Source organism: Peromyscus leucopus, chromosome 4 (assembly GCF_004664715.2).
Source record: "Peromyscus leucopus breed LL Stock chromosome 4, UCI_PerLeu_2.1, whole genome shotgun sequence".
Classification (NCBI taxonomy): Eukaryota; Metazoa; Chordata; class Mammalia; order Rodentia; family Cricetidae; genus Peromyscus; species Peromyscus leucopus.
Window position 1 is genome coordinate 5,359,060 of NC_051066.1, and position 23,263 is coordinate 5,382,322.

Genomic DNA, 23,263 nt, shown 5'->3' on the forward strand with positions numbered 1-23,263 from the left:
AGACCTTTACCTGCAGCAGCCTTTGAGACCTTGGGGAGGAAACTTAGTGGTGGTGGGAGTGGATGAGAAGGACTCTCAGAAGGGATTAGAGTTTAATTGTTAATATTTCCAAATTTTTATTAAAGGGGAAAGGAATTATGGAACTTTTAAAGACAAAAAAGTTGGTCTAGAAGGCTGATAAATGCGCTCTGACAAACAGAAAGATAACAAGGGGCCAGGGACAGATACACCCCCACCACTGGTGACAGAAATGGTTAGCAGAGACAAGCTAACTGCTGCACCCAACACTATTACTGTCTTCATGCCTTGTAACAAAATCCACCTCTCACTTTGAAAGTTTATTGGGATCCAAGGGCAGAGACTCTGTTCCACTCAGTCACTCAGGGCCCAGGCCCTTTCCCTGTTATGGAATTGTTCCATTCAGTCACTCAGGGCCCAGGCCCTTTCCCTGTTGTGGCTCTATTTCACTCAGTCACTCAAGACCCAGGCCCTTTCCTTGTTGTGTTGCTGTCATTTTAGGATGCACTCCCACAAGCCTGAAAGTCACTCTATTTCACATTCTATTGACTGGGACTTAGACATTTGGATCTCCTTGCAAGGAAAACTGGGAAATGTAGTCTAGGGCAGTAGCCAGGAGGAAGAGGGTGACTTGTTGATCATAGCTACAACCAGCCATGGCAACCTCAGCTCCTATTTACAAGGCTGTTTTAAGAAATAGCCTCATCCACTGCTCAAAGCACACCCCTTCTCTGCACTGAGTTGTTTCCCCCAAACCACCCCCACACTGTGTGCCTAGGAAAGGTTCCTCATTGTGACTGTCCTGTGAGCCTAGTCACGCATTCTGTCTTCATCTATTATCTTGGCCTCACACAGCAGAGGGACAGCCTACCCTCCCCCCCAAATACAAATGCTCACTCTGGTTTTAGTCTTTAGGGGATTATTTTCTCCAGGAGGAAAGTCCACCTAGGAAGGAATTTAAACGCCTCTAGATGTCCTGGGAACTCCAGAGATGCTACTGTGAGGGATCCATGCCTCAAAAGCTTGTGGCTAGGAGGTGGGGGGAGGGGGCAGCAGTGTGTGACAAGGGATAGGACAAAATGAAAAGAAAGTGAAGGGTCAGAAGTGGAAGGAAGGTCTGAAGCAGGTGTGAGCAGCTGGATGGAGGAGGACTCTGGAGTATGTTATGGGAAGGTTAAAATAGAGACCTAAAGCTTGAGGCTCCTAATGCTGAGATAGGGACATAAGGCTGGTGAGTGATGTCCAAAGGCATTCATCTAGAATCACCCTGCAGGAGGCAAGACACACACCTGCACTCCAGTGATACTGGGAGCATGGGTGGTACTTGAGGGGCCTGAATCTTTGGGATAATTCTCTGGCATAGAAGGATCAAGAAGCACCTAGCTCCCCTCCAAATAGGCAACAAGCATGTCCTTGTCACCCCTAAATCCTGAAATCAAGTTGGCATATCTGTCCCTCTCTGGTGCAGGACAAAAGAGCCAGGCTGGCTGAGGAAGCCCTGGCAAGGGAAAGCCCTAGGAGGCATGAAGGCTTTTTGAGATGTAGCTGTAAGTCCCTCAGTAGAACTAACCCAAGAGAAGATAAGCCGAGTCCCATGTGTAAAAGCAAAGAGCCATTATTATCAAGCTCAGAGCTTGGACTCTCTGTCCTACGCAGCAGTGAGAGCAGAGAGCCCAGGCAGGGTGGGGTTTTTATCATAGCAGAGGTTAGGGTGAGGGGATTTCCAGGGTTCAGGACCCTGGTTAGTTGACATCTGTCTAGGGGTATGGGGAATGTTTGGAATGTCAGGTATTTCTCCTTAGATGCAGGCCTCCCTAGGTGGGGTCAGCTTATGGCTTTTCCTGGGTCCAGGTGTTGCCTGCCAGAAGCTGTGTCTGGGCCTCTAAACCCATCATGGCAGCTGTGTGGTCAAGCTGTTTGCACTCCCCGCCCCCCCTCACCCCTCTCAGCTTCCTGCTTTGCTGTTGAAGGTTTAATTTGCTTCATGATTTTACCTAAGTCAAGTGAAATGAGTCAATGGCACACACATGTGAACGGAGATGTGAGCAGAGAACTAGTGCACACCCACTGTCCCCTGCTCCCCATGCACATGGGACAGTTCTGAAGCTCTGTGAGTGCAGAGCTCATTGCAACAAGTCCAGGAGGACTGAAAGCCATTAGGCTTACCAAGCGATGCCTACCACTCAGTGGGGTGCCACAGCCCCAGGGGACCACATTTGCCTCTTGAATCAGACCTTGCTTACATGCTGGAAAGACAGTGAGGTTCCAAGACACATAAACAGCTACGAACCGCCATCATGGTCTCTCTTCCTCATATTACCTCCCAGTGTTAGCTCACAATGAAAATATTGACAGAAAGAAAGGAAGTCAGGCCCGGGCACACACATTGTCAGCTACTTGGGAGGCCGAGACAGGGGACTCACAAGTCCAAGGCCTGCCTGGGTAACTTAGTGAGACCCTGTCTCAAAATAGAAAGGAAAAAAAAAAGAAGTAGGCCAGACATATGGCTCAGTTGGTAGAGCACTTGCCTAGCACGCACAAAACCCTGGGTTAAGCTCCCAGCACAGCATAAACCAGATGTGGTGGTGCATACCTGTAATCCCAGCACTTTGAGGGGTAGAGGCAGGAGAAACGGACATCAAGGTCATTCTCAGACAACTAGGGAATGCAAGGCCAGCCCACGTTCTATGAGACCTGCCTCAAAGAAAGAAAAGAACAAAGCGAAGGGCCAGTGAGATGTCTCAGTGGTAAGGCACTTGCTGCAAGTCTGATGACTGAGACGGATCCACAGGACCCACGCGGTGGAAGGAAAGAGTCCACACGGGAAAGTCGTCCTCCAACCTCTATGGACGAGCTGTGACAGGTGCGCACACACACACACACACACACACACACACACACACACACACACACAATATATATATATATATATATATATATATATATATGTTAAAAATAAGAACAAAATAAAAGTAAAAGAGGGCAGGACATGTAATTCACTGGTGGAACATGCGTGTCTGGCATGCATGAGACCCCCTGGCAATCCCCAGTACTCAAGGAAGAAAGGGGAGAAGGGGCGTGCCAGGGGCAGGAAATCCTAGCAGCCATGGTTCCTTTTCCTTCAAGTCTCTCCTTCCTGTCTCTGGGCTAACATAGTGTGAGGAGACGTGTGTGCATTAGGACATGAAATGCAATCAGTTAAGCTAGTTGGAGGCAGCAATTCTGTGTTTAGAAAGAGCAAACTACATCTGTCTGTATGAGCTACAAAATAATCTAGGCAATTCTACCCAGGAGTTAAACGCTCTCCTGTTTGCATTTAAAGGTGACTTTTCAAACTGCAAAGTAAAATCCATGCGATAATTTAAAATTATATTACACTCTTTACTTAAAGCAATATTACAAGCAGATAAAACCATCAGGCTATTCAAGAAAAAGAACGGTAGAGGCAGGCAGGTGCTTTGGTTTTTTTTTTTAATATTTTGATATTTTTGTAGTTTCCTGATCAAAGAGGTTCAGGTTTCCGTTTAGCTCTGGGCTCTGGGGCTTTCAGCCCCAGTCAGCTGGGGTCTCAGGCCCCAAGGACTTGGCTGGAAGACATCTTGGCTCAGTTGCTTTGTCACCAGGCATTAGAGGCCCTTTATCTCCTGACCTTGTCCCCAGTTCTCATGGCAGACTCAACCCAAGCCTCCTGGATCCCTGGTCCAGCTCTGATTTTACTGACTGTGTCCTCATGCCATTTGATTTGATCAGAGTTATTTGATCTCTGCTGAGGTTTGGATGAAGGCTTGTAAACCATCCATAGCATTCCTTAGGAGGTGATGAGACTCTGAAGAGGTGGGGTCTATCAGGAAAGAAGTTAGTTTACCAGAAGCATGCACTTGAAGGCGGTGTTAGGACTTCACGTACCCCTACCCACCCCACTTCCTGGCTCGATGAAGTAAGCAGCTTCCTTCCACAATGAATTCCTCAACCCAGATCCAAAAACAATGGTATCAACTAACCGAGGACTGTAACTCTAAAGTCAGGAGCCAAAGTAAACCCCCGCCCTTTTCGGTTGATTGTATTGGGTATTTTGTTACAGTAACTGAAAGCTAACACAACCTCACTTTGCTACCTCTGGAATAGGGATTTTTTTCTAGAAGTGCCTTTCTCAGAGGGTTGTTGAGGAGGTGAGAGGCTCCATATAAATAGTTGGGGCACGGCATATGGGACACTACTGTCACAGCATTTCCCACAGTTCTGCTGTGCAGTGCAAGAAACTCCTTGCATCCCAGTAATGGTGAAAGATCGGTCAGACTCCATCCTGGTGCTGAGGAAGGCGCTCCGGGAATCCTCCTCAGTCTGTGGTTGACAATCTGCCTCTGGCTCTGGGTGAGGCTGTGAAGTGGAAATGGGTCTGGTGTTGCACTGGGGGGTTGCACTGGAGGGCTCCGAGGGACTCTTGGTCTCCTGGTCTGTTGAGTTTCCCCAGGCTACCCTAACGAAGTTCAATAGACCAGGTGGCTTAAACAACAGTACTTATGACTCATACTTCTGAAGGCTAGAATTCCCAAGCCAAAGTGTCAGCAACGCTGGTTTGTCCCAAGGCCTCTCTCCTTGGCCGTCTTCCCCGTGACGTCACTAGGTTGACACTGTGTGTCTGTGTCCTAGTCTCTTGTGAGGACACCAGTCCCATCAGAGTTGGGTCTATCCTTGTGACCTCACTTAACATTAATGGCCTCTTTAAGGGCTCTGTCTCCATATACTGTCACATTCTGAGATAGTTACTTTGGGGGATGCTGTTCAGCTCATGACAATGTCTGTGGATGTATGACTGCTCCATGGGTCTCAGTGACCCTAGAAAGGACATCTGTGCTTCTGTTTGAGGTGCTTATGTGTCCATCTGAGCATCCTGCTGGGACTCAATCTTTGTGAGGCTCTGGGGTCTGGCCCTGCCTTTGGCCATGAGACCTGGTCAGCATTCTGCATCAGCCTGACTGGTATGACTGTGAGTCAGATGATATCGGAGGTCTAGAATCTGGGGCCAGAGAGAACAGGATCTGCTTGCTTCTGGGTCCCAGTGAATGTGGGCACCCACAATTGCATGTCTGTGGCAATTGCCCTGACCATCTGTGGCTACCAGGCTGGAAGGCGGCTGGTGGAGGGAGTAGAAAGGGCCCCATGGATTTGAGAGTTGGAAGAAGACAGAGAATCTGATCCAACTGGGGCCGTCACACTGGGACAGCGGCTGAGGCTGGGCTGCCTCCAGGGTGAACTCAGTGGCTTGTTGGATCTTGAAAACTGTCACAAAGACATGCACAGAAGTAGAGCAGTGGGCCTGAGTGGAATGTGCTGGAGGGGGCACCAGGAAGCAGCAGGTCCAGGAGAGGACATGCAGCCGGAAAGAAGCCCCTTTGTCCCAGCACCATCGGACCACGCTGGCCACATAACAGCCCTTTTTGCTCTCCACCCAGGTCCTGCTTCCTGAAGCCTGGGGCTGTGGGCAGGCAGGACCCTCCCTGCTGGGCCCTCTGGAACTATAGTCATTTCTTCATGTGCAATGCTCTACACCAAGCTACAGGTCTGTAAGGGGGAAGGCAGTTTTTATCCCCATTGACTGACTAGTGGAGGAAATTGATACCCAAAGAGACAAGGATGTCGCAACCTGATTCTCACGGACGGCTCCCATTAGTCCCGGGGTGTTGCTTGGTTGAGAAAGGGATGAATGAATAAATGAATTGATGAGATATTACCTGTGCTTTGGAAAAGGGCCCATGTCCAAGTCCTGGTGAAAACCAGGTTGTAGCTAACCCAGACTTTCTCCACCATCTGCATCAGCCCTGAGAAATGTGAAGCTGATCGTGGTGTTGCTCTGTTCTTTTTGAAAGCCAGTAACAGATAAGAGGCAGTGGCACAGGTCTCTCTTGGCCCAGAAAGAAGGGATTCTGTTGTCTGCTGGTCATCTTCTCCCCTCTCAGAACAACTGCATAGATACCAAGGTTCAGCCCTGTGTGTTCAGCTCTGGTTTGTGTGTATGTGTGTGTGTGTGTGTGTGTGTGTGTGTGTGTGTGTGTGTGTGTGTGTGTTGCGTCCCAGCCCCACCACACATCAGCCTGTTCCTTTTTCTTCCTTTCCATTTTTTGGTTTGTGATGTTACAACTGTCTTCGTCTTTAGCAAACAGACTCAAATGCACAGTTCCCCCTGACTGGGGTAGAGAAAGCCATGTTGGTTGTGCCTGTTGGGTCTTTCTCTTGGTAGCTGGTTTCTGGTGTGATTGGCATCTTTGTGGGTTCTCAATGAGCACAGCCTGTGTTTCCAGGCCTAGCTTGTGACTCTAGCGCAGTTGGCGCTCACTTCCAGCTCAGGTCCAGATGGGGATGCTTATTAACTTCTCAGGATAAGTCCCTGTGGCTCCAGCCTCCAAGCTGGAGTATGGCACAGTCCTGGACTCTGTTTCCTCCATTCCCAGACCTAGACAATGATAAGGTTTTTTGCCTCTTTTGTAGTTCAGCAAAGTCCTGATGGATAGAGCCACTATCCTTGTTCATTTCTAAGTCTGGGCTACTTTGCTTGTGTCTGAAATACAGATGTTAACGTGCTAGTTAACCCTGACTGATAGATTGCCTCGTTCAGTCTGGCCAGGGGGGATGTCTGTGAGGGATTGTCTTGATTAGTAATTGACTCAGGAGGCCCCAGCCCACTGTGGGTGGCAGATCCCTAGGCAGGCGGTTTGGGGCTGTATAAGGAAGCTAGTTAAGCGTGAGCCTGTGACCAAGCCAGCAGGCAGTGTTCCTCTGCCGTTTCTGCTTCAGCATCCTACCACCTCCAGCTTCCTGCCTGAGTTCCTGCCCTGACTTCCCTCAATGATGGGTTTTGACCTGAAAGTGTAAGCTAAAATGAGTCTTTTCCTCCCCTAAGATGGTCAGTGTGTGTTATCATGGAAACAGAAAGGAAATTAGAACAATGTCTAATAAATGATTGATACTATTACATCAACTCCAATTTTAAGTAACCTGCCTGAAGTCACACAGTTAGGTCATAGCATTAACACTGAGCCCACCAGTGACTCTTACCAGCCTCCGAGCCGGACATTGGAGCAATGAGGTCTTCAGAATGGCCCACATCACCATCTGAATACGAACTTGTGAGAGGCCCCAAGTGAGAATGGTCTGGCAGAGCCTCGTGGCCCACCAGATTTGTGAGCAAAGAAAATTATTGTTGTTATTGTAGGCCACTATTAGGGTAAGGCTTGTCATACAGTGATACATCAGGGACACCGTCCTGTTGCCCACTAGACACAGTTAGCCTGGGACATCATTTGTTCATTCATCCATTCACTCAATGAATGCACATAGAGCCCTGCTGTGCTCCAGGCTCTGTGTTAGGCACACAGGAGAGACAAGCCAGTGACGGCTGGACACAAGCCGTTAAATAGAGAAACACGCGGTAGTGCCAAGCAGCCGCAAGTATCAAGATGAAATGAATATGTTATGAGACTGAAGGATGAGAGGGCTTTCTGCTTAGGTGATGGGGGAGGTGATGCTGAAGTAGAGATGAATATCAAGAGGGAGTTGAAATATGGCAGCAGAATATTCCAGGCAGGAAGACTTGTGACAAATGCCTGGGGTGAGATGGACCAATGAGATTGGTATGTTTAAACATGTATCCAGGACTAATGTTCTGAAATGGCATGACCTTGGGAGCAGAGGACGTGGTGGGGGGGAGGGCTGTTGCTGGAGGGCTTCTCTCCAGGTTCCCCAAGCCCCGCAGTCCCATAATCCACTTATAAAATAATCACTCAGACGCTTATATCACTTATAAACTGTATGGCCGTGGCAGGCTTCTTGTTAACTGTTCTTTTATCTTAAATTAACCCATTTTTATAAATCTATACCTTGCCATGTGGCTGGTGGCTTACCAGAGTCTCTACATGCTGCTTGTCCTGGCGGTGGCTGCAGTCTCTCTCCTCCTTCTTCCTGTTTCCCCAATTCTCCTCTCTCTTTGTCCCGCCTATACTTCCTGCCTGGTCACTGGCCATCAGTGTTTTATTTACATAGAGTGATATCCACAGCACTTCCCCTTTCTTCTTTTTTTAAAAAGGAAGGTTTTAACTTTAACATGGTAAAATTACATATAACAAAACAATTACCGAGCAAGAATTATAGTTACAATATTAAAGAAGATGTCCTATCTATCTTATATTTGTGAGTTTAAGGTTTTATAGCTAACTTATCTTTTATCATAACTGAGGAAATTACGACTATCTAGTCTTCAACCACATCAAAGACCTGAGAAGGAACATAATGGTACCTGAGAAATGGTAGATGGATGCAAGCAACTTTCGGGAATCTTGCAAGAGTAGACCAAGACAGCTGGCAGCCTGGACAGTCACCTAATGTTTCTCAGCATTGTTGGTGCATTCAAATTGGCTACAGACCTAGAGTATCTGACAGACCATTTTCAGAAGCAGGAATTCTGAGAGACCATCTTACCCTGTCTTGGCAGAGTACAGTGGTCGCTCTCCTTGTGTCCCGCTTGTCCAGAAAGGACAGCATTGTATTTGTACTGTCAGCCATCAAGGCAAGGGCAGTTCTTTGCCCAGTAGGCCATTTTGTGCCAAAAAGACAAACTTCCAAATGGAAATGTCTTAGAAGCCCAACATTCTCTCGGGATCAAATTGGTGCAGCCAGGAGCAATTGTGTCTCACGTCAACAGAATTCTAAGTTATTTAAATGCCATATTTTCCAGGTCTATGAAGTGTTTGAAGATTACCTATCTATCTGAAATATATCTATGTATACCTAGAAGACTTAACTAACATGGCTACAGATATGATTATCATAGATGACTAATTATTAATCTATTTTTTAATTATCCATTACAATTTTAAATGAGTTATATAAACATACCTCAAACAAGAATAGAAATATATATATATATATATATATATATATATAGTATAACAAAATTAACTTCAAGTTTGTATCAATGAACTAAAATTTATACCAATGTAAAACATTTTAAACATAAACTAAAATCTATACCAATGTAAAACATTTTAAACAAGTTGTTCTTTAAAAGTAGGTTCATTAAGCTACCCTTTTATCTTATCATCTCCATATCCTCCTATATATCATATCCCCTTTTGTTTTTTAGAAAGAGATCACATTTATAATCAACCTGTTTTAAATAAAAATATTGGTTTTTCTCTGTCCCACACCAGAGGGCTCTTCTGATTTGGGACACAAGAATCACTTAACCATTTTTTTTTTTTAAAGCAATATGTCTGGGTTTAGAGGGGGAGTGAGCCAATTCCACCTCTAAAGCCAGCTTGGTATATTTGGGAATTTGGGCGTAGCATCTCTTACTACTTCCTGCTGGAGGGGGGCGCTGTATCTTATGGGGACGCAAAGAAAATTTTAGACCTATGGGGTAGTCCGTGAGGCTGTATTGTGTGAACCAGTTGCCTTGAAACCGATCTGGATGTTGGATCATCTGGGCCATGGTGTCATCGGAGTCCTTTCAGGGGGTCTTGGCTGGTGAAACCTGATGTATCTTAATCTGGAACAAGTCCACAGCCTCTGGCTTTCTGTGGAAACAAAAGCAGAACCTCTTTTCCAAAGTAACATATCCTTATATCCAAATTTTGAAGTCAAGGTACCTTTAAAATATACATTTTGGCATAACTCAACAGGTTTTGTAATCAAATGTTTTTCTTTAGTTATGAATATCAAAGAGAACATAATCCAGATTCTCTGTGTGGTAGCCATCTTTATGTGGCTTATGTTTTATATTACCTTGAGCCTTGAGCCTATTGCTTTAAACTGTACCATTGTAAGCCTGAAACGGCGCTGTGGCTGCTGGCTCCGCCCACTTCAGCTTCCCAACATGGCAGTGGTACATTTTCCGCCAGCTCTGGGAGTCATCAATTCTCAGAAATAGTGGGTCTAAGCTTTTATCAAAGCAGCGTGTAGCCCAGAAACCTCTTTTTTTTTTTTTTTTTTTTTAAATACTAGTAAAGACTAAATCTACCACACAGCTTAATTTGTCGCTGGCAGATGCCTCATTTCCGCCATACTGCCGGTCAAACGCACCCGCCAGGAACCCGCCAGTGTCCAAACTTGTGTTTTGCCGCATCTAGCTGCCCGTATGAGACAAGAAGCAGGAACCTGGTTTTGGCTCTGTTTAGAATTGGTTATTAAATATTCTCAGGTTTAAGGTGGAAACTCGAGCTGTTGGGCGCCATTTGTTGCTGGAGGGCTTCTCTCCAGGTTCCCCAAGCCCCGCAGTCCCATAATCCACTTATAAAATAATCACTCAGACGCTTATATCACTTATAAACTGTATGGCCGTGGCAGGCTTCTTGTTAACTGTTCTTTTATCTTAAATTAACCCATTTTTATAAATCTATACCTTGCCACGTGGCTGGTGGCTTACCAGAGTCTCTACATGCTGCTTGTCCTGGCGGTGGCTGCAGTCTCTCTCCTCCTTCTTCCTGTTTCCCCAATTCTCCTCTCTCTTTGTCCCGCCTATACTTCCTGCCTGGTCACTGGCCATCAGTGTTTTATTTACATAGAGTGATATCCACAGCAGAGGACTGAGGAAATCACAGCTGATATTTACCCATCTTAGTTTGACTATCTCTCTGTCTATCTATCTATCTATCTATCTATCTATCTATCTATCCATCCATCCATCCATCCATCCATCCATCCATCCATCCATCCATCTATCTATCCACCTACATATGGGAGAGTATTCATATGGCCTTCCTCTATACAAAGGAGTATAGGAATCACAGAGTTACACAGGGAAGCTAATTTATATTTCAGTTGCTGTTCCTGTAACTGACAACCGACTCAAGAACAGTGGGAGTCCCAGCTGTGACTGGGTCCTGAACTGATATCTTTCTAGCTTTCTTTGTTGTGGAGATAACGCACTCTGACCAGAAGCAACTTAGAGGGAGAAAGGGTTTATTTCAGCATGTCCTTCCAGGTCGTGCACCACTGTTGAGCTGCTGGCTGCTTGTACAGCCTGGCACCACCAGCCCAGGGAAAGGTGCTACCCATAGCAGGCTGGGATTGCTGGCATCAGTTCACAGTCAAGATAATCCTCCCCAGACATGGCCACAGGCCAATCTGGTACGGGTAATTCCTCAATTGAGACTCCATCCCAAGTGCCTCTAGGCTGTGTCACCTTGACAATTGATGCTAACTGGGACAATGTTTCAACTCTTTCCCTTTTTGAGTTTGTCATTTGTAGCTTTACAGGATGGGTCAATTCTATCCCCTGAAACAACAACAAAATCAAACACTGAAGGTTGTATCCTGTCTTAGGGTTTCTTCTGCTATGAGAAAATATCATGACCGAAAACAAATTGGAGAGGACAGGGTTTGCTTATGTTACATGTCTCAATCACAGTCAGTCTTGAAGGGAAGTCAAGGAAAGAACTCAAGCCAGGAGGCTGGAGGCAGGAACTGATGTAGAAGCCACGGAGGAACACTGCTTACGGACTTGCTCCTCATAGCTTGCTCAGTCTGCTTTCTTATAGCACCCAGGCACCACCCACAGTGGACCGGGCTAACCCACATCCATCACCAAGAAAATGCGTCACAGGCTTTTCCCTCAGGAGGCGTTTTCTCAGTTGTGGTTCCTTCTTCCAAAATGACTCTAGCTTGTGTCAATTTGACATAAAACCAGCCAGCGCATTGTAACAGGCTTTCTCTTTTTTGGGCCACCAACCAGCTTAGCTCCCAAATCATGCATGACGTGGAGACTTACTATTAGTTTTGAATGCTCGGGTTTAGCTTAGCTCTCATTTCAGTCTGTTTCTCTTTGTCTATGTTTTGCCTTGGGGCTTTTTACCTTTCTTCTTGTATGTCCTGCTCTGTGTCTGCTGGCTGGTGGCTGTCTGTCTGGCTGCCCTCAGGTGTCACTCTCTGTCTCTCTTGTTCTCTCCTTTCTCGTCCTCCTCCCCTTCTTCTTTTTGAGCCTAGATTCCTCCTCCTATTTATTCTCTCTGCCCACCAGCCCTGCCTGCCCCTCTACTGCCCAGCTATTGACTGTTCAGCTCTTTATTAGACCAATCAGGTGCCTTAGGCAGGCAAGGTGAAAAAAAATGCAACACATTTTTGTAACACAAATCTTAAAATGTCTAATAATAATAATAATAATAATAATAATAATAATAATAAACCCAGAGCCAGATATTGGGGTGAAAGCCGAAAGGTCAGAGAAGCAGAACATCTAGCCACTGGCTTACCTCTATGAAATCCTCAGCCTCAAGAGAGCGAGTTCCTGTTTCCTCATGCCTTATATACCTTTCTCTGTCCTACCATATTACTTCCTGGGATTAAAGGCATGTGTCACCACTGCCTGGTTCTGTTTCTCTCCTGTAGCCCAGTGTGGCTTTGAACTCACAGAGATCCAAATGGATCTCTGCCTCTTGAGTGATACCATTAAAGGTGTGTGCCACCACTGCCCGACCTCTATGTCTAATTTAGTGGTTGGCTCTGTCCTTTGATCCCCAGGTAAGCTTTATTGGGGTATACAATATATCACCACACATCTTTACATAGTTAAACAAATACAGCATAAACAAATTTAACACACCTTTATACAGTTAAAGTAATATTCCTCAGCATAAACAAATGTAACACATCTTTTACACAGTGAAATATTCCACAACAGCACATTGCCTAAGGGAATGCTCAGGTCAAAGCTAGAGTTAAAAATTCAAAACCATGAATTCTTAATGAGGGAGGCCCTGATTCCCAGACTTTGGGATTTCATGGGCTGGTAAATTCTAAAGATAATTTAGAAATCAACCATGAGTTGTTTGCAAGGAAACCAAATGAGCACACTGTGTCTCATAAGCAGATAGGCAGTCACTAACAAAGAGACATTAGTATTTGTGAGCTGGAAGGAACAATGATACTGTAGAGAATATTCTTTTCATAGAAAAAGACTGACTTATTCTTATATCACCCACATGCATGGACCACAGACACAGATAGGCTTGTGTGTCCTAGCTAGAGATACACAGGAGTTTAGATTGACTAGCTCCATGGAGTTGTGCTTGAGTATGCTTTATGCTCAGAAAACTGAATCTATGCTCTGGCCCACTGTAGAACTCTGTGCAGTCCCCCACATTCAGGCAGCTGCTTGGTGGCAGATCCCTCTCAACACATGCAGTGTGGAAGTCACATCTAAAGCCAGTGTGTCTTCATTTACTGGGGCATCTCTTTATTCATATGCTGTCCCGTTGGAAGTCAGGTGGGCCTCTTACTTGAATAACTTTGTGTCTGTGTGAGAGACTTTGTCCTTAGGGGACTCATATTAGTCTGTTTTTGTAACAAAATACCTGAGGTGGGATAATCGAAAGGAATGGAGTTGAGCTCATGGTTCTGGGTTTGGGGAAGTCCAACAGCATGGCTCTGCAGAGGCCTCTTGCCATCACAGCACATGGTGGGAGGCAGAAAGGCAAGTGGACACTGGCAAAACTGGAGAGCAATCAGATTCCTTCAGAAGGTGTAGAGCTACTCGGGTAAATGACCTGTGGTATATCCAGACAGGGGAATATCATTCAGTAATTAAATATTTATCATTCCTTTGTGGCAAAGAAAAGCAAGCCTTTCAAACTCTTTCCTTCTGTATTCTGAACATCATTGCCATCTGCAGTCGACCCACTCTGTGACAGCACCCAGGACCTTCTTGCCCCTCTTTAATTGTAACTCTGAGCCTAGCAATGAACCTTTCCCACTGTGGTGGTCAGCTTTAGTTGTCAACTTGACACAATCTTAAATCACCTGGGAAGAGTCTCAATGTGTGATTAAGTTGGCTGGTGGCTGTGGCTGTGAGGGGTTGTCTTCATTAAGTTAATCAATGTGGGAAGACCCAGCCCACTGTGGGCAGCACCATTCCCTAGGCAGAACATCCTAAACTACATAAGAATAGAGAAAGTGAGCTGAGTACAAGCGAGCGAGCATGCATGCATGCATGCATTCACTTTTCTCTGCCCTGACTGAATGTGATGCTTTGGATTCCTGCCATTGTGAGTTCCCTGTACCCTGGAACTGTGAGCCAAAATAAACCCTTTCTCCTCCAGTTGGTTTTTGTCAGAGTATTTTATCAGGTAATGGAAATGAAGCTGGAATGGCATTCTTTCTCCACCTTCAATAAGTTAAACCTTGGAACAACAACAAAAAAGCCATTAGGGAAAAATAACAGTACCTGTTAACTGTATGAGAAAAGTAAAGATTATTTTTTTCTCTTCGATTTGTTTATTTTAAAAAGGAAGAAAGAAAAGTGTTATGCAGCCATGAAAAGAAACAAAGTACCCTTCTGTGCATGGAAGTGAGGGTGTGAGTCTAGATTTCAACTATCTGATATTCTGGAAAAGGTGAAATTTTGGAGATGACTTTTTTTTTTTTAAAGTACTGACTTGCCAGGAGTGTGGGAGAGGAGGTTGAACAGGTATGTGAGGTTGTTCAAGGCCAGGAATACTGATGCTAGACACATGTCATTATATCTACCCAAAGGCATAGGACACACACTCCAAGATGAGCCCTGATGTAAGTTCTGGACTTTGGGTGACAATGGTATGTCAGTGTGGGTGGAAAGTCATGTTTGTAGTGAGGGCAAAGCGTAGGTGGTGGAGGGCAGCACTGTGCTTTGTTTTCAACTTTGCTACAAAACTAAAACTGCTTTATAGAAATAGAGCTTCCCAAAATATTAAGAGTTTTACACGAATCCATGCAGATAAATGGTCTGAAAGACACTCTGCTTTTGAGTTGCTAGGACCAGTTTCTTCAAAGAGAAATGGATGTTTGAAGTCTTTCTTTGGAAGACTGGCAAGTTGCCTTGTTGGGCGTAGAATTTAAAGGTCATAGGAGGGTCACGGAGTTAGAGTGGTATCCGCCCACTCACACAAGGACACCAACACAGAGCGTTGGAAGGGAAGATTGTGAAGGGTCGAGTCTCAGAACCCGGATAAAAATGTGAGGCTTGATAGGAGAGAAGAGATGTGGTGTGCCCCCTGAGTTTGAGAGCCATCTAGGAAAGGGTGTAGTAAGGAGCGAGCAGACACAATTGTAACACATACCAAACCAAAGCATTGGTGAGCTTGCCTGGGACCACCCGCCCTTGTACAACAGCTCTTATGGTAGAAGTAACTGGGTTCTTTGCTGACATTGTGGCTTGATTAGGTTAGGGTGGTCAGCAGAATAGATAAGCTAATAAGATTTTCCCCAGGATTAAAAAATATTATTCATTATTAGTGGTGTGCGTGTGTGTGTGTGTGTGTGTGTGTGTGTGTGTGTGTGTGTGTGTGTGTAAGTCAGAGGAAAATTTGTGAGTCACTTGTTTCCTTCCACCATTTAGGTCTCAGGGATCCAGGTCAGGTCATCAGGTTTGGCTGCAAGCCGCCTTTATCCAGTGAGCCACCTTGCCAGCCCTATAAGGATATATTTACTATCACAACCTTTTGAAAAGTCTTAATTGCTTTCTTCTCTGGTAACAGAGTAGTATTTAAAAAAATGGCCTGGCCATCTTGGTAGTTCCAAGAAGTGACCATAACTGTTGAAGCAAATTTCCCAGCTCCCCTTGTAGTGGGCCATGGTCATGTGATTGATCATTTCTGGCCAGATGTAATCTTAAGCAGATCTGCTGGAAGAGTTTCTGGGGACATCTTGCTTCCCATTTCCTGTCTTGGGAAAGGAGATCATGACATCTGGAGCTAGGGAGCAAGCCTGTGTCCACAAGGAAAGAGGACCAACCTGAGGATGCTAGTGCCCAGTGCAAGGACCAGCCTGAGGATGCTAGTGCCCAGTGCAAGGACCAGCCTGAGGATGCTAGTGTTCAATGGAAGGACCAGCCTGAGGATGCTAGTGCCCAGTGCAAGGACCAGCCTGAGGATGCTGATGCCCAATGGAAGGACCAGCCTGAGGATGCTGATGCCCAATGGAAGGACCAGCCTGAGGATCCTAGTGCCCAATGCAAGGACCAGCCTGAGGATGCTAGTGTTCAATGAAAGGACATGCACTCTTTTTTGTTTTTATGTGAATGTGTATGGGCCTGAGTGTGTGTACTATGTGCATGCAGGTGCTTGAAGAGGCCAGAAGAGAGCTTCAGATACCCCAGAACTAGAATTTCAGGTAATTGTGAGCTGCTTAGTGTGGGTGCTGGAACTGAACCTGGGTCGTCTGCAAGAGCAGCCAGTGCCCTTAACTACTGAGCCAGCTCTCCAGCCCCAGCACGTGTGCTCTTGATGGCTCTGTTCCCACCTAAGGACACTGAAGGAAGAGCGCTGGTGTCCAGTGAAATACATGTTCCTAAGTGAGATGAATGCTTTAACAAAGAAACAATGCTTTGTGTGTAGACCATCTCTAAGAGATAGCCAAGGTTAAAAATCAGTGTTAGCCTAAGTATCTTTATGCATAACAGAATACTTATAAATAAATACAAATACATGTAAAATTGACATTTATATACTAAGTGCATTATATTTTAAACCTGGTGTGCAGGTGACATTGAGCAGAAGTGTACACACACACATACACACACACACCCGGTTTAAAATATAATGCACTTAGTATATAAATGTCATGCATGGGTGTGTCTGTGTTCCTATGTGTGTGGGAGTGTATGTATGTGCAATATGTGTGGAGGCCCGAAGTTCACACTGGGTGTTGATCTTCATGAGATGTCCTCCTTATTTATTGATAGAATCTCTGAGTAGGCCTGAGGCTCTCTTATAAGGCTTGATTCATGGCTAGTGAGCTCCAGAGACCTGCCTGTCCCTGCTTCTGCAGTGTTGGCCTTACAGGTGCAAACCATCATGCCCAGCCTTTTTATGGGCTCTGAGGATTGGACTCAGCTTGCATGGCAAGTACTTCACTGACTCTCCATCCTCATAGCCTGCTTTTATTTAATAAAATACCATGGTATGTTTCTGTTACTATAGTTTTAAAAAAATGACTAATCTGTTATTGCTAAATAGGGTATGTCCAATATTTTCACACTATAAGCAACTACTAAATACACTTGTCAGTTTACTATAGGCCTGTAGGTTAGCTTTTTCCCCCACCAGCCAGTTCCCAAATAATCACACAAAGACTTATTAATTAAAAATGCTTGGCCAATAGCTCAAGCTTGTTACTTGCTAACTCTTACATTTTAAATTAACCCATATGTTTTATCTATGCTCTGCCACATGGCTTGGTACCTTTTCTCAGTACGGCAAGTTCATCTGCTTCCTCTGCATCTCCTCACAACTCCTGAGACTCCTCCCTTCTTCTTTGTAATCTCTTTTGTCTGACAGTCACACCTGACCTCTACCTGTCCAGCTATTGGCCGGACAGCTTCTTTATTAACCCAATCACAGTGGCATGTGTTCACACAGTGTAAAGGAATATTCCACAGTTTACTTTGATTAAACTTGTGGACACGCTCATTTTAAAGGTTGATACCTCTCCCTATGCAAATGCTTACTAAGGCACATGCTATATTTATGCTTGGAAAACCAAACAATTCTAAAGTCTGCCTGTTTAGTGGATGAAGTTTTTGTTCTGGAAAAGGGTCTGATAGCTGAACAGAAAAACAAATAGTGGATCTTTGTAAATTAGGGTGAATGATAAGTGGGAAATGAACTAAGGCAGTATGGAAATAGAGACCTATTTGGTAGATGAGAAGCAAAAGTTTTTGGAGTGGTCTAGGCAGATAAGATGGTCTGTAGCAGGGTGTGTGGAAATACACAAACTTGTATCACTTAATTGTATTGAAATATATAAACAAACCAACAGATAAAAAGAAAATTGGTGGAATTCAGTGATAAACGTTCTTGGAGCCAGGGAAATGAGCAGCAATTTAGAATGCTTGCTGCTCTTACAGAGGACCTGAGTTCAGTTTCCAGCATCCACACCTAGCTGCTCACATCCACCTGTGTTTTCAGCGCTGGGTGGTCTGACGCCCTCTGCTGGTCTCTGTGGGTATTTTTTTTTTTTTTTTTTTTTTTTTTTTGGTTTTTCGAGACAGGGTTTCTCTGTGTAGCTTTGTGCCTTTCCTGGAACTCACTTGGTAGCCCAGGCTGGCCTCGAACTCAGAGAGATCCGCCTGCCTCTGCCTCCCGAGTGCTGGGATTAAAGGCGTGCGCCACCACCGCCCGGCGGGTATTTGTACATATATGTGTGCACACACAAATAAAAACAAATCTTTTTAAGAGGTATAAATTCTTACACTAGCGACCTGTAGTTTTATTTGTTTGCTGGAGTTTTATAGTCTATTTAATAGCTGTTAGACAATATCCCCTCATAACTCCTCCATTTCAGAAATATTTTCCTAATATTTATTTACCAAGATAAACTTCACAATGATTTTGTCATGGTTTAATATCACTCTGTTTCCCCAAATCACACTGTTTCTTATTGTAGATCTATGCATACATAAATTGATATTCTTTGTAATGTTGAGACTTCATGTCCAGGAATTTATTATGTTTCCATTTATGAACATCTCCTTTTATGTCCCTTAGTAAGACTTTACTGTTTTCTTTATATGGACTTTGCCTTTTCTGATTATGCTTATGATTACCATACACCTCATAATACTTATGATTACCATACACCTCATAATACTTATCAATAATGTGAATATAATTTCCCACCATACATTCTGAATGGTAATCACTGGTATTTAGTGTTGCGTATGAGGCTTCTATAGTAGTGCCTCTCTGCCTTTTAGTTTTGAATGAACAGAGACACAGAGGAAGAGGAAATGGACACAAACACGCTACCCTCATTACTGCCAAAGGTGCCTGAGAAGACTTGCTGTCTTTCTCCTGTAAGTAGACAGATTTATTTTTATAGTTTCAGGAATAATGGGACAGTGATATGTCTACGCCCCAGAAACAGTTCTGCTCAATAGTGAAAGCATATGAAAAAAAAAATTCAGTCTGCAGTCAACTCAGAGCCAAAACAGAATTCAGAGCCATCTGTTCCGTTTTAATCCCTTCACCAAACTCACTAATCACTTCTCCCAAACTGCTTTTCCACCAGGGTGGAGAGTCTGAAAGTCTCTCGGTATAGAAGAGAAAGCCAACCACTGCTTATCTTACCATTGTCCACCTTAACGAAGTCTGTAGCATTTTAAGTCCATTCTTTTGAGTTTTAGTCTTAGGGAAACAAACCATGAACTAATCACAAAAATGTTCTCTGTCTTCTCAATTACTTCTCTTATCTTATTGCATTGTCTTTATAATGCTCACATCAAGCACTCTTGTTTCTGATTTCAATAAGAATATCTCCAATGTTTCGCCATCAGATGTGTGTGTTGATAGCTTCTGATAGATAAACTTGGCAGTGTTAAAAAGTTTAAATGTGACCAGGTGTGGTGGCGCACGCCTTTATCCCAGCTTTCAGGAGGCAGAAACAGATGGATCTCTGTGAGTTCCAGGCCACCCTGGTCTACAGAGAGAGAGTTCAAGGCCAGCTGGGGCTACAAAGTGGGACCCTGTCTCAACAACCAAAACCAAACTAAAACCAAAACCCAAGCCCAAACTACCACACAACAAAAAACCCTTTGAACGTTCTTTCTAGTTCACTGTTTTGTTTTCATTTATAAGACGTTGGTGCTGAGATCCATTAAGTACTTTTAGAGCATCCATCCCGGGGCTGAAGAGATGTCTCAGGCTAAGAACACCTGAGACACTTACCGAGGACCAGGGTTTGGTTCCCAACACCCACATGGTGTCCTTAACTCCAATTCCATGGCATCCAGTGCCTTCTTCTGGCATCCACTGGCACTGTACACATGTGGTGCCCATACATGCATATAGGCAAACCGCTTATACACACAAAATAAAAATACATGTAAAAATGTAAAGTATCTATCCTACTGATATTATAATATCTGTTTTTAAAAAAATCAATGCAATGAATTTACAAATATCTTTAAAAGGGGGAGGGGTAACTATGTATCCCTGGCTGACCTGGAACTCTCTATGTAGGTCAGGCTGGTCTCAAACTCAGAGATCCACCTGCCTCTGCCTCCTGGCTGCTAGGATTGAAGCTGTGTGCTACTGGGACTGGTGAGATGGCTCAGTGGTTGAGAACACTGGCTGCTCTTCCAGAGGTCCTGAGTTCAATTCCCAGCAACCACAAGGTGGCTCACAACCATCTGTAATGAGATCAAGATGCCCTCTCAGGCATGTGGGTATCTATACAGAGTGCTCATAAATAAACCTTCCCCCCCTACACACACCTGGTCTGATTTTACATATCTCTTTTCCTTTTATTATTACTTTTAAAAAGGATTTATTTGTATTTTATGTCTGTGCACTGTGTGCCTGGTGCCCTGGACAGTTGTGAGCTGCCATGTGGGTGCTGGGAGTTGAACCAAGACCTCTGGAAGAACCATGAGTGCTCTCAGTTTCTGCGCCAACTCTCCAGCTCCAAATCCACAGATCTCCCCCTTTTTGTTTGTTTGTTTCGAGACAGGGTTTTCTGTGTAGCTTTGGAGTCTGTCCTGGAACTCGCTCTGTAGACCAGGCTGGCCTCAAACTCACAGAGATCTGCCTGGCTCTGCCTCCCGAGTGCTGGGATTATAGGCGTGTGCCACCACCACCTGGCATAGATTTCTTAATATTGAATTTTCTCTTTGCAGTTTTGGACTAAATATTGCTTTATCATAGAGAGTTTGGGTTAGTTTTACAGCAAACTGAATCAGAAAATGCTACAATTTTATTTAGTAGGGCAACAACCATATTAAGTGTGTCAGTCTATGGCAGTGATTCATATAGTGGGAAGTTAATTGATGAGCTTTGAAAAGAGTAGTCTTAGCCCAGATGATTCTGGGAAATGGCTAACAAAGAAGCCTCGTTTCTGTTTTATTACTGGCCTTCACAAAGGTGGGCAGATGGGTGGCTCACACATTCAGTTCTCTAGGGACAGTGCTCTGTACTTGTGTTCTTTTTGGTGAAATCTCTGTTGGATCTTGGTATTAGGGTTATGATGAATCTGGAAATACATTAGTTTTTCTTTTGCCTTTTAGCGGGTTTTTGTTGGAGACAGGATCTCCTTACGAAGCCCTGGCTGTCCTGGAACTTGCTATGTATACCAGGGCTGGCCTTGAACTTAGAGATTTGCCTGCCTCTGCCTCCTGAATGCTGGAATTAAAAGCAATCGCCACCACACCGGGCTTTGTAGCAGTTTAATAACAGATTGTCTGTCCCCTTATGGTGTGATTGGACTTGTTATAAATCCTTTGGACCAGTGGTGTTTCTGAGTGGCACAGATACCTGGAATACATGCACACATTTGGATCTTTACTCCACAGGTACTTCTGCTTGGCTTCAGGATCTGGCTATTTTGGAAAAGCCTGAGATGTGTGACTATGAGTTCTGGTGCATGAACAAATCAAGCTGGCTACTGTGTATGGTGCTGTTTTAAATGTCCAGTTTAGCACGCGTCCCCTCCAGGGCCTGCAGGCCGGGCTGTGCAGGGGCAGGTGGTTCACGGATCAAAGACTGTTGCTGCCTTTCTGCCCAGCCTGAGGGTCCTGCTCCATTTCATTGTGACTTCTTGTACCTTCCCCAGGCACTGCAGGGGCAGGCATCCTACTCCAGATGCCTCCTCAAGGCTTGCCCCCAGGCCTCTGTGGGTAAACCATTTGCCCAGCAAGAGGGGCGAGCTGAGACCTGCTCTGAGCTTGGGGTCAGTCTGAGGCCCGGCTGCGCCGCCTTAGGTCAGCCGGGCAGTGGGAAGAGCAGAGGGCATCGCCCCGGGGTGCAGTCAAGCCTCCCAGGGCCAGGTGGGAGGGCATCCCTGCAAAGGGCCACTCCGGGCCTGCAGGCCTGGGTGCCGGAGCGTCTTCCAGGGACCTACGGCCGAGCTGAACGGTGGACCCGGGGAACGGCGAGGCCTAGCAGAGCCGACTGGGGGCGGGGACCGAGGGCGCCGGGGGCCACAGGGCGGTGCGCTCCCGGCTCCGCCACAGGCTGCGCGCCCCTCCCGCCCCGGCCCCGGCCCGAGCCGCCGCTGCCGCCGCTGCCGCCGCCGCCGCCGCCAGGCCGCGCCCCGCCCCTCGCCGCCGCCGCTCCCGGGGAGGCTGCGTTCGAGCTGCGGCGCCGGCTGCAGCCGCCTGGGCCCCGGGCCCGGCTCCTCCCGCGCCGCCCGGGCGATGAGAAGCTGCTTCTGCGTGAGACGGAGCCGGGACCCGCCGCCGCCGCAGCCGCCGCCGCCCCAGCGGGGAACAGTTAAGTGAGGCCCGCGCGGGAGGACGGGCGGGGCGGGCGGCGGGCGCGGGAGGAGTCGGCCGGGCCCAGGCCTGCGGGCTGCGCGCCCGGCCCCGCGTGGGGACAGGCCCGGGAGGGTGGCCTCCGCCCGGCGCGGTGCTGCGGGCTCCCGGGGCTCCGGCCCGGCCTTGCGGCTGGAGCGAGCTGGGGACTCGAGTGGCAGCCCCGCTCCGAGGGTGGAGCCAGGTGAGGGGCGATGGTATCCACCGGGACACACGCTGGGGACAGTTCCCTTGACTCGCCTGGCCAGGGGTCCGGCTCTCTGCTGTCACGTGGGTGCAGATGAGCGCGCACCTGACCCTCAGGCATCATTCCCTGTGGGTACCCAGACTGCAGGGCACCTGTCTGCAAGGTGACCAGCCATCCAGGAAGCACGGTGGGCATGTTGATGAACCTCCCCTGGCAATGACTCCAGCCAGGGCAAGTGAGGCCTAAGGGGCTGCTTGGCACAGCACCCGGGACCACATCCTCAGAGACAGGAACTGAGAATAAGGTAGACCCAGGAGCATCTTTGTTCCCTTTGTCTTCAGCACACAGCTGTCCCTGAATTATCAGCCGATCTCTCTTCTGTCCCCTGACCCCCAAGGACCTGTTCAGCAAGACAAGGGGCAAAACGACAGGCAGGCCCAAAGCAAATGGCCATTGCCTCTTCTCCCTGCCCCCACGTGAGCCCCGAGCTAGCGCCTGGATTCCAGCCACATTGGCAGACAGCAGGCAGGGCTCCTCTTTCAGGGCCTTTGTCTCTGGTGGTGCCTTCTTGGAGAGTGTTTCCCGACAGCTGGCTGGATCCTATCTCCTTTTACCAGGGCTGGCAAATCTTATCAGTTGTCTTGGAAAAGTTAGAAGATAAGCCCTGAAGAAACCTAAGCTAAATGACAAACTCCGAGTAGGCAGAGGTTAGTTACCAGAGATGGGAAATCGCTTGGGGGTGCTTTGAGGAACTGTGCCACACTCACATTGAAGCCAGTCTCTGAGAA

General features: G+C 46.3%; 1 protein-coding gene across 1 annotated transcript in view; it reads left to right on the forward strand.

Annotated features, from left to right (window-relative positions):
* The first annotated feature begins 22,069 nt into the window (after positions 1–22,069).
* Positions 22,070–23,263, forward strand: part of Mvb12b (multivesicular body subunit 12B) — a 162,787-nt gene continuing 161,593 nt past the window's right edge. The window contains exon 1 of the mRNA XM_028886052.2: positions 22,070–22,246. Within this exon, the coding sequence (XP_028741885.1) occupies positions 22,172–22,246 (75 nt within the window). The 5' untranslated portion in view covers positions 22,070–22,171. The remainder of the gene's footprint in view (positions 22,247–23,263) is intronic.